Raw genomic sequence first — 12,142 nt, forward strand, 5'->3', positions numbered from 1 at the left:
TAATGATTTTGTCACAAGACTCCCATTTTGGCCTCCCTGGTAGGTGAAGTTTTTCTCTGGTCCCTCTCCAGATTGTACAGGACAATATAAGTCACAGCTGAGGGTATACACACCAGCCATGTACCCAGACGAGAGTCTCCCTACCTGTACCTGGCAAGGTTGTTCAGACAGTCAAAAAGCTGCTAAGATGCATGATCACACGCCTGGCACTGATTCACAGCGGTGGTAAGAGGACTGATTTGAAAACGGCGCGCAGGAAGCCTGGTTTTTAGCTGAGGAAATGCATAGCCTGTGCCACCCATAGCAATACTCCTTGGCCCGCCCCTTCCAGCTGATACATGGCACACCTCCCCAATTGCTAGCTTCAATTGCGGCAGTAGCTGGGCAGGTGGGGCGGGGAACCAGGTGGGTGAGGTGTATCTATCTAACTACATGTCTATCTATCTATCTATCTACATGTCTATCTATCTACCTATCTATCTATCTATCTATGTCTATTTCTCTATCTACATGTCTATGTATCTATCTAACTAACTACATGTCTATCTATCTATCTATCTATCTATCTATCTATCTATATATCTATCTATCTATCTACATGTCTATCTATCTACCTATCTATCTATCTATATGTCTATTTCTCTATCTACATGTCTATGTATGTATCTATCTAACTAACTACATGTCTATCTATCTATCTATCTATCTATCTATCTATCTATCTATGTCTATTTCTCTATCTACATGTCTATCTATCTATCTACATGTCTGTCTCTCTAGTTATCTATCTATCTATCTACATGTCTGTCTCTCTATCTCTCTACATGTCTTGTCTATCTATCTATTTATCTACATGTCTGTCTCTCTATCTCTCTATATGTCTTGTCTCTATCTATCTACATGTATGTCTCTCTATCTACATGTCTATGTATCTATCTAACTACATGTCCGTCTGTCTATCTATCTATATATCTATTTATCGACATGTCTGTCTATCTATCTATTTATCTACATGTCTGTCTCTCTATCTATCTATTTATCTACATGTCTGTCTCTCTCTCTCTCTATCTATCTATCTACATGTATGTCTATCTATCTACATGTCTGTCTATCTATTTATCTATCTACATGTCTATCTATCTGAATTTCTGTCTATTTATATATCTACATGTCTATTGATCTTCCTATCTTTCTACATGTCTGTTTATCTATCTATCTATCTATCTATCTATCTATCTATCTATCTATCTATCTATCTATCTGCCTGTCTGTAGGCCCTATTGCGGGTGAGTGATTGGGGGGGGAGGGTTGGTTGTGGTATTGTTTGCGCCCCCCCCCCCCCCAAAATGGAGCACCAGCCGCCACTGATTGCATGTTTGTTTTTTGTGTTCAATACACTTTGAATTTTGTAATAGTCAGGAGACTGATAAACTTGCCTGAGAGTTCAGAATGTATACTAACTAATGTATACTAACTAATGTTTGTCAGATGAAATCCTGTGTTTTATTGGTTTTATTCAACAAAGATATTCCAACACGCTCACATACTACATCGTTCCCTGAAAAGATTGACAGTTATGATCAGTTCATTTTCTGCACCTGGCAGGTTTGGGGAGGAGGAAGGTGTCTGAAATAATTAGGGAGAGCACACAGCAGGGGGGTAGGGAGAGCACACACCAGGGGGGGTGGGGGTAGGGAGAGCACATACCAGGGGGGGGGGGATTGAAGGGAGAGCACACACCAGGGGGGTTAGGGAGAGCACACACCAGGGGGGTTAGGGAGAGCACACACCAGGGGGGGGGGTAGGGAGATCACACACCAGGGGGGGGGGTAGGGAGAGCACACACCAGGGGGGGGGGGGGGGAGAGGAGAGCACACACCAGGGGGGGGGCCAGGGGGGGTAGGGAGAGCACACACCAGGGGGGGGGGTGGGGAGAGGAGAGCACACACCAGGGGGGGCCAGGGGGGGTAGGGAGAGCACATACCAGGGGGGTGAGGGAGATCACACACCAGGGGGGGGGGTGGGGAGAGGAGAGCACACACCAGGGGGGGCCAGGGGGGGTAGGGAGAGCACATACCAGGGGGGTGAGGGAGATCACACACCAGGGGGGTTAGGGAGAGCACACACCAGGGGGGGGGGGTGGGGGGAGGAGAGCACACACCAGGGGGGGGGCCAGGGGGGGGTAGGGAGAGCACATACCAGGGGGGTGAGGGAGATCAAACACCAGGGGGGTTAGGGAGAGCACACACCAGGGGGGGGGGTAGGGAGAGCACACACCAGGGGGGGGGGGGGGGGGGAGAGGAGAGCACACACCAGGGGGGGGCCAGGGGGGGTAGGGAGAGCACATACCAGGGGGGTGAGGGAGATCAAACACCAGGGGGGTTAGGGAGAGCACACACCAGGGGGGGGGGTAGGGAGAGCACACACCAGGGGGGGCCAGGGGGGGTAGGGAGAGCACATACCATGGGGGGGTAGGGAGAGGAGAGCACACACCAGGGGGGGGTGGGGAGAGGAGAGCACACACCAGGGGGGGGGCCAGGGGGGGGAGGGGGAGCACACACCAGGGGGGGGGTAGGGAGAGGAGAGCACACACCAGGGGGGGGGGGGCAGGGGGGGGGGTAGGGAGAGGAGAGCACACACCAGGGGGGGGCCAGGGGGGGTAGGGAGAGGAGAGCACACACCAGGGCGATCTTAATACTTTTCAGCAAACACCAGGCACTTCTATGCTATACTGTCTGCATGGTGCCTGCAAGCTGAGACAATGAATGAATCATTAGGTGATTTTACCTTCAGCCTCAGGCACACTCGTTTGGCAGGCAGCCTCTGCTCACAGTCACAGCTACTGTCGTGTCCCAAGTTCTCCAGGCAGGCGCGATCTCGGAGCTCAGCGAATCCTGTCCACTCAATAGCAGCAGAAGCATGGAGGCTCCACCCCTGGGATGCTCCTTAGCCTTGCTAGAGAGCAGCAGTGAAACTTCTGATGAACGAGGTACAGTAGGGGGAGATGCAGGTGGCGGAGATGCGCGGACAGTGGACAGCAAGTGAAATAGCTGTATGCTGTCCAGACCGCGGCTCTGCTTTCTGTAATACCGCTGGGGACAAGAGCACGGCGGAACAGGCAGCAAGTATGCCCAATGCGGGCTAGGGGGGCAGCAGCTGCTTTGGGCCCCCAACAGTGACAGGGCCCAGGACATTTTCCCCATTTGCCCTGCGGTAAAGACGGCCCTGCTCAGCACCCCTACTAGATGGGCTGCTCTCCTGTCTGTTAGGTGTAGCAGTGATATCTAGGGTTGCCACCTCTGTATATGGTGCTCCCTTAGAAGAATAAATCCTGAATCAATGAGCGTTTATAAAGCTCTCCACTGCTGATTCAAGTATACAGGTCCCTTCTACAACCTTATCTTGCATTCCCTCCTGTACTGTCCCACCATCCCCCAAAAGAAATATGTACATCCTTAAAAAGCAGCCACTATTTTGGCCCATTTATAAAGCTAGTTTATTTTAGTATTAACAAGGCTACTATTTGCATAGTAGTATACAAGATACAGAGTATACAGTGGCAGTAGAACCTCTAAAATGTATCAGTGCTTACACAGAACCAATTTGTTTCCTTTTGAAATGCGTTAAAAAGCAGTTCTGGGACCCTGCAACACATAGGGTCACTCATTTTCAATAGTTCATCTACTATGATAAATAAGAACACACAACAGCAAATAATGTTACTCACTTGAATTCAATTAGATGTGTGTAAATGAGAGGCGGGCAGAAGAAAGTCAGAACCATTGCCCATACCGGTGTGTTCTGAGCCATCTGTCCCCACCAGTTCTCTGTTAACATGGACTGTAATATAAGCATGTAACAAAGTTACTGTTATTAAAAAGGATAATACACATAAATCATAAAAAATAATTACTGTACATACTGTTCCATGTGTAACAATTTACCACCAGTCAAGATGTTATTCAAGTTCTTCGGTCATTAGAACAACAGAGGCTATATTTGCTGATTTCTTCCTTCATTAAATGCTAGTTTAGTTGCGGACATACTGACCCTTTTGCTTCAAACCCTTGAGTTGGTAACCTCTCAGAACAAGTATACAGATAAGAATGTCTGACTTTTCTATCAATCTCTTAATCCAGATACTTTGGAGCACTGACAATCTTTTGAAGCTTGAAGGTCAGTATTGCAGAAAGGTAATCAGCCTTTTTTTTTAAAGAAGATCAGCTATGACAGTTGCTGTATTTCTCTCATATGTTTACTTTTGGGAAAAAGGAAAGAAATAGAACTAGGTAGGGTTTTTACCTTCTAAAAAGGTCTGACTGTCACTTACGGATGTTGGTACTGGGCCAAAAACTCAGAAAGTAATAAAGTGGTAGGATTAGTACGATTAGCATGACAGCCAGGTAACTAACAAGGGGGTTAACAATGGGAACCTACAGTATGTGGATTTTCCAGCTAAAAATTAACAGTTTTGCAGTAGTAGAAACCACCAAATACAGACAGGATGGGGCTTTACTGATACATCCCATTAATCCATTTTACATTTCACCTGAAACCACTCTTGGGGAAAAAATTGAAAAGTTATAAAAACACAGCTAAAGATTATTTTCTTGTGTAATCAGCCCCATAGAGTGTTACACACCTGGACACCGTCCTGTGCAAAAAAGTTGCGGGCATCTGCCTCGTAAGCCAACTGCAGACAAGTGGCCCCTCCCCAAACATTAGAGCGTCGCACTAGCAGCTTGAATGCTCGATTTTCACTATTTCTGTAACATTCATTAAAGACGCCTGCAAGAAAAAAAATATATATATATTTTTTATTGGAAACCAACTTTATTGAAAAGTACATGCAGGGTACATGTGTCATTATAGGCCATCTTGACGTGAATAACAGTACATACATCAACACAATTGAATTATCTGCATAACATTAGGCCATGTAACTAGTGGGAGTAGAGCTAGTACAAACAATCAGGTACACGTTTCACCATCCATCAACCATCTGCCCCAGACCTTCTCATACTTAAGGGGACACCCTCTATGCATAAAGATAATTTTCTTATATGGGAGAGTGTCGTTAATCTCTTTTTTCTAGCTCTGTATAGTAGGGGGCTAGGCCTGCATCCAAGTACAGGCTACTGCCTTTCTCGCCAAGAATAGCATTTTGCATAGAAAGGTACCCAGACGTTTGTCAGTGTCTAAGTCCGGCAGTAGACCGAGCAGGCACAGCTTTTGTTCTAAGGTGATGGGTGAGTCCATTTGGTCATGTAGAACGCTAATCACATGCATCCAGTATGTTTGCATAACTGGGCAGGACCATATGAGGTGGTAAAATGAGCCTGGGGTTTGGTCGCATAGGCGGCACACTGAGTTGTATGTGGGTCTGAAACGATCTATCCTCTGGGGCAGGGGTCCTCAAACTTTTTAAACGGGGGGCCAGTTCACGGTCCCTCAGACTGTTAGGGGGCCGGACTATAGTTTAAAAAAATATGAACCTATGCACACATCTTATTTGAAGTGCAAAAAAACAGGAAAAAAAAAACAATACAATATTTAAAATAAAGAATATTTTTTATCAACATAAACTTATTAGTATCTCAGACTCCCCTCATCACAGATTCCTCTCCATCACAGATTCCCCATATTAGGCAACCCCATCACAAAGACCCCCCCCCCCCCAACACAAACTTCTCTCCATCATAAAGCCCCCAGTAACTCACCCCCTATCACAAAGCCCCCCAACACAAACTCCTCTATATCACAAAGACCCCAATAACAAACCCACCACCTGTCAGGGCGCTGCCCTTTACGGTCACATTCCCCAGTTGGCTCTGGGTGGAATTGAACCTGGGACCTATCCATTATAAGTCCAGCTCTTTGCCTCTGAGCCACTGCTCAAGTATTACTTTGTTTGCTGTCCGTTGGAGCCTGGTGCTGAACCTATGTTACTTTGGACCAATCAGTGGCCTGAGCGGCCTATTTAAGCCAGCCCCTTCCTCCTTGCTAATTGCTGGTTCGTTGTCAGCTTTACCTGAAGTACCTTTGAAGATTACCTGTATTCTGACCTGTTTTGACCTGGATTTGGACTTGACTACTCTTTGCCTTCTCCTACGCTTTGACCTCCTGGCTTGTTTACTGGACCCGCTTCCGTCTCCATTCCTTTGACCCCTGGCTTCCCGTTTTGGACTCTCTACCTTCTGGAACCCCTGACCATTTGGCTTGTTTCCTGGACTTCCTGCTTGACCTGATCAGGCTCTCTAACCCGTGGACTCTGACTTGCACCTTTGCACCTTCATCTTCACCTCATCTGCTACAGCTCCCTTGGTGTCTCCGAATCATAGCTTTAGTGACTTCCAGCTAATCATCTCCCGCTGCCGGCAGCCGGTGCCTCTTTGTGCCCCTCCTCGCTGTCTCCATCCCCAGGGGGTGAGGTGCACAGAGTCGCAAAGGTAGCCACCCTCGGCATCTCGGTCTCGGTGAGTACTTACCTTAACGGTCCTGATAGTACGAACCAGCCAAAATGTCCAAGACCGACAGGGTGCGCTCACCTTTTGAAACCCTGTGCCAACAGGTGTCTGTTTTGACTAGTGCCGTTCAAAACCTCCAAGAAGGTAAGCCCTTACATAATGGACTGACCGATAACATGGAGTCCGCAGACTTGTTCAAAATGCTCACTTCCTTGGCTCTGCAAGTCTCCAGCCTGAACCATACCATTCTGGAACTTAAACAAGAAGTTCAAATATTTAAAGGGACAGCACGCCCAGCCCCGGAACCAGCATGTTATGAACCATTTGTCGTCATGCCAGAAAAATTTGATGGTAGCCGTGCATCCTTCTTGTGCTTTAAAACCGACTGTGAGCTATTGTTCACCCTTAAACCTAGGACCTATGCCACGGACTATATTAAGGTTAGAGCCTCCGTCAACTTGCTAACAGGGCAGGTCAAATCGTGGGCTCACCTGCTGCTGCAGGAAAAAAGTCCAGTCTTGGACAGCTGGGAGACGTTCATATCTGCTCTGGACTCATATATTCCTGCTTCCAAGAGGACCAGCACTCCCAGGTCTGCTCTTACTCCATGGGGCCTACGGGTACCCAGGGACAGGAAGCCCCAGTACAGTTATGACATCCAGCCAGCCCAGTGTGTGCCAAATTATGAAACTCTGTATGTGCCCAGCCATGAAGCTCCCACACCACCAAGCCTTGACGCTCCTGTGGATGCACACACGCCTACCTTGGAGGAGGAGGAACCCATGCAGATCGGGGGCCATCCGGTCCAGCCTATCTGAGGAAGAAAGAGCGGAGGAGAGGCTATGGACTTTGCTTTTATTGTGGTGCTAGCGGGCACCTTATATCGCTCTGCCCAACTCGCCCACCTCGGCCAAGGGTTCTTCAGGTGGGTACTATTGGGAGTTTTTTCTACGCCTCAGAACCTGTACCTACCTTCCCAGTTAAAGTTTCGGCTCCAGTGTCCCAAGTTTCGGCTCCAGTGTCCCCAGTTCCGGCTCCAGTGTCCCCAGTTCAGGCTCCAGTGTCCCCAGTTCCGGCTCCAGTGTCTCCAGTTCCTGTGTCCCCAGTTCCTGTATCTCCATTCGAAGTTCCTGTGTTTCCAGTCCCGGTGTCTCCAGTCCCTCTGTCTCCAGTCCCTCTGTCTTAGTTCCTGTGTCCCCAGTTCCAGTTCTTATGTCCTCAGTTTCTGTTCCAGTTCCTGTGTCTTCAGTTCCTATGTCCCCAGTTGAAGTTCCAGATCTTATCTCCCCAAGTGAAGTTCTCCCTCCAGACTGCACATATGCCTCGGATGGTACTATGGTCCGTAAACAGGATCTGGTAATATTTGAACAGGCTTTACAAGCAAGAAGGGCACCCCCTACCAGAACTTCAGGATCAACAAAATCCAAAAAGAAAAAGTAAAAATCTACATGCTCCCCGTTTTATCCAAGCTTCCCATCAGGAGCATCCAGAACTAATGGACAGTTTGGGCGTCCGGAGTCCGCCCCTAGGGGGGGGCACTGTCAGGGCGCTGCCCTTTACGGTCACATTCCCCAGTTGGCTCTGGGTGGAATTGAACCTGGGACCTATCCATTATAAGTCCAGCTCTTTGCCTCTGAGCCACTGCTCAAGTATTACTTTGCTTGCTGTCCGTTGGAGCCTGGTGCTGAACCTATGTTACTTTGGACCAATCAGTGGCCTGAGCGGCCTATTTAAGCCAGCCCCTTCCTCCTTGCTAATTGCTGGTTCGTTGTCAGCTTTACCTGAAGTACCTTTGAAGATTACCTGTATTCTGACCTGTTTTGACCTGGATTTGGACTTGACTACTCTTTGCCTTCTCCTACGCTTTGACCTCCTGGCTTGTTTACTGGACCCGCTTCCGTCTCCATTCCTTTGACCCCTGGCTTCCCGTTTTGGACTCTCTACCTTCTGGAACCCCTGACCATTTGGCTTGTTTCCTGGACTTCCTGCTTGACCTGATCAGGCTCTCTAACCCGTGGACTCTGACTTGCACCGGCATCTTCACCTCATCTGCTACAGCTCCCTTGGTGTCTCCGAATCATAGCTTCAGTGACTTCCAGCTAATCATCTCCCGCTGCCGGCAGCCGGTGCCTCTTTGTGCCCCTCCTCGCTGTCTCCATCCCCAGGGGGTGAGGTGCACAGAGTCGCAAAGGTAGCCACCCTCGGCATCTCGGTCTCGGTGAGTACTTACCTTAACGGTCCTGATACCACCACAAACTCCTCTCCATCAAAAAGCCCCCATAACAGATCCTCCCCATCATAAAGCCCCCAACACAAACTCCTCTCCATCACAAAGCCCAGAATAACAGACCCTCGATCACAGACCCCCATAACAGATCCCCCATAACGGACTCCTCTCCATCACAGTTTCCCCCAATCAACCCCCCCCCCCATAGCAGATCCCTCATCACAGACTCCCCCCATCACAAAGCCCACCCAACACAAACTCCTCTCCCCCATAACAGACGCCCCCATCAGAGACTCCACCATCACAGATCTCCCCCCTATCACAGATCCCCCCCATTGATATTACACTGCCGCCCATTCTATAACATCCCAGCATTCTGCCTCTCTGCTACCTCAATCACACAAGACGCAAAGCATGGCAGTTCTGGACAAAGGGCGGGACTTTGCTAGTGAAAGGCAAGTGTTTGACTGCTGAAACCGCTACATTGCTTAACTCAAAAGACCCCCCTTTTGTCCGGACCTGTCATGTTTCTCATCTTGTGTGATAAAAAGGTAGCAGAGGAGAGGGGGATTGCTGCGATATTAAAGGGGCAGTCCGCTGGCGGGGCAAATCACACTGGCAGCCCGCGGCCCGCAGTTTAAGGACCCCTGCTCTGGGGTGTCAGATAAGTCCTATGTATAAAAAAGTGCTAAAACCGCCCTTCCTTCTAATAAAGCACTACTCAGCGCACAGGAGTCAGCAGTAAAGATTACTGATTAACATTGAATATAGACAATCGGATACACGAATAAGCAGCCGCTTAAGGAAAGAAAATATCAAATGACAGTAAACAAAAATTGGTGACTAAGAGGTCAAGCAGTTCAGTGTGTACTGTAGCAGCGCTTGGTAATCAAAACGTGAGTTCTGAATAAAGTTCTATGTTTAAATAGGTATCAAATAATGGTGCAGATCAGCAGTAAACAGTGTCTTCCTTAGTATGTGCTCCTTATCACCAGGGGGGCTGTGTTTCACCACGTTGGGGGGATACTCTCCCCTTATGGGGATGCACTCACCAAACCGAGAATATAAAACAGCATGGGATACACAACAGCCTCTGTCATCAGTCTTGCACTCTCCACCACTCTGCTTGTTTGTGTCTTGCTCGTGCACATATAAAGGAATAAACTTAAATAGTGTAATAACATTTTAAAAGTTTATTTTCCAAAAACCCACAGGTCCCCTTTAAAATGTGTGTACCACAATGCAAAACAGATAAGCTTGTAATGTTACTGTGCCTGTTTCCCTCTTTGGATGGTTGAGACAGGTACTGGCGCTCAGGCTCACTCCTCTGCTCCTGATCCACGGGGTACACAGTCTTTTGGTCGTCCGATGTTGGCCACGTCAGACGCGTTTCGTCTGAGGGCGTGGCAACAACTCTCGGCGACCAGTTAAATAGTGCTGGGCGTAGGATAGTTCCGCCTACCAATCCGTCGTCATGACGTCAGTCACGCGCAATGGTGCCGATGAGACCAATGCCAGACTATGGGCGGAAGTGAGGCGGAGACTCGCACCACACGCAACTGCAGTGTGTGCTGTGAGGCTTCTGCCAGTTACAGGTCGGAAGAGCCTGCCTTCACTGAGAACAGGACGCGGTGCGCACGCATCTCTATGTGGAGAACTGCAGGCACGCCCACCATCGTCAAGTAAACATTGCAGGCTGCAATACCACCCAGCCACAGTACATACTTACATATTTACTATCCTTCAACCTAGTATTTCCTCCACCTCCTCATCCTTTTTTAGGGCGAGGAGGAGCACAAAGGAGGGGTCGGGGCTATCCGCCCCGCAGGGGGAAACCCCAATACCCCCCATCTCAATACCCCCCATCTCAATACCCCCCATCCCAATACCCTCCATCTCAATACCCTCCATCTCAATACCCCCCAGCTCATTATCAGGATCAGGAATGGAGAGGATCCCAAACAACAAATCAATGGGGAAAGGGCCGCTTCCCATATCCGAAAAAGGAAGAACCAGAGGGTGCAGTGCCGGATGGAGGACGCAGAAAAAGAAGGCAACAAGAATAGGCGGCATTTTTAATTTAAGCCCAGTAGAACTTACACATAAAGAGCTAAATATCCTGAATCTAGGTTTAAAATGTGGAATGAAGAAACCGGTCAGAGGGGTGTGGCCTGCGCATGGCTGGGTGAGGGAGTGAGGTGGTGAGCTCCCGTCCTCTTCCGCAGCTCCGGGAGAAATACCTGATGATACGGGGATGACTAGACTCCGCTGAGTGTGCTTCTTGACCCCCCCGCCCCCGTTGTATGTACTAAGTCGGCTGGCGAAAGTATAGCCGGAGACCCTCGTAGCAGCAGCGGTGACGTGTCCAGGGAGGTGGTGTTGGAGCGGGGAGCTGCGAATTGGTAACCTGCCTGGAACGCCGGCGTGCACGTGGAGAGCTCCGGCGTGCACGTGGAGAGAGACGTGTGCGGGGAGTGAGGAGAGCGCGTCTGACTGGCGCTCTGGGGGGAACAGGTTACAGTGGTAAATGGAGGTGCACTCTACCTCACGGGTCATTCGGACTTGCCTCTGACTAGGCTATTGTATTATCTCCGGGACCCCTGACGTGACCTGTGTGAGTGAGCGGGGTGACGGAGAGCAGGTGAAGGTGCGTTCAGGACATTTAAAGTGCCACTTACTGTTATTGGGGTGCCGGTGTGAGCCCTGATTGTGGAGGGATAGAGGGTGAGGGATGCACCCAGGCAGACTGAGGGAGAGCCGGACATCCCGCAACGCAGCAGCAGCAGCATCTGCAGTACAAACTCCAACGCCAACTTACATACCTAGACCCGCGGAGCAGCAGGAGATCCAGAAATATTTCTCCGCAAAACAGGGAGGGGGTCGCCTCTCTGAAGGTAAGCATGGACTGTCGGACGGAAAGATGCCGGTGAGCGGTGGCTCCAATGTGTTATTGCCCCAACAAGGGATGATTGTTAGAACTGATATGGAAGCGTTACAGCCCGCGTTACAACCCGCACCACAAAGTCCCCGTTTGTCTGCACCTCTGGTAGGAGCCACAGCACCCCTCCCTGTGCGGGAGACTGGAGAGCTAAAAAATGAAATGGACATCTTGAAAACCTTGATTCAGGCTCTCCCCACTAGGGCTGATATTACAGAGCTGATTTCAAAAGTAGAAGAGGCACATGCTAAGGACTTTGAGGAGGTTCGGAATGAAATACAGAGCTTAGAGACCCGCACATTAGCAGGGGAGAGCGGGTTGAAGGCATTGGAAGAGCGAGTGGGACTACTGGAGAGGGAGAGGAGCATGCAGAGGGACATTTCGGTCTCCTTGCAATTACAGTTGGAGGAACTCCAGGACAGGAACCGCCGCAACAATATACGAATCCGGGGGGTCCCAGAACCAGCAGATCAGGAGGTTGTGCAGGACATTGTTAATCATATTCTGCAT

At 49.3% G+C, this 12,142-nt stretch overlaps 1 protein-coding gene across 1 annotated transcript in view; it reads right to left on the bottom strand.

Moving 5' to 3' along the window:
* TRPM4 (transient receptor potential cation channel subfamily M member 4) overlaps window positions 1–12,142 on the bottom strand; it is a 682,714-nt gene that overhangs the window by 212,542 nt on the left and 458,030 nt on the right. The window contains exons 14-15 of the mRNA XM_040327576.1: window positions 4,643–4,788; window positions 3,728–3,840 (exon numbers count right to left, since the gene is read on the bottom strand). Of these exons, the coding sequence (XP_040183510.1) occupies window positions 3,728–3,840; window positions 4,643–4,788 (259 nt within the window). The remainder of the gene's footprint in view (window positions 1–3,727; window positions 3,841–4,642; window positions 4,789–12,142) is intronic.

The sequence above is a fragment of the Rana temporaria genome, chromosome 10 (genome assembly GCF_905171775.1).
Source record: "Rana temporaria chromosome 10, aRanTem1.1, whole genome shotgun sequence".
Lineage (NCBI taxonomy): Eukaryota > Metazoa > Chordata > Amphibia > Anura > Ranidae > Rana > Rana temporaria.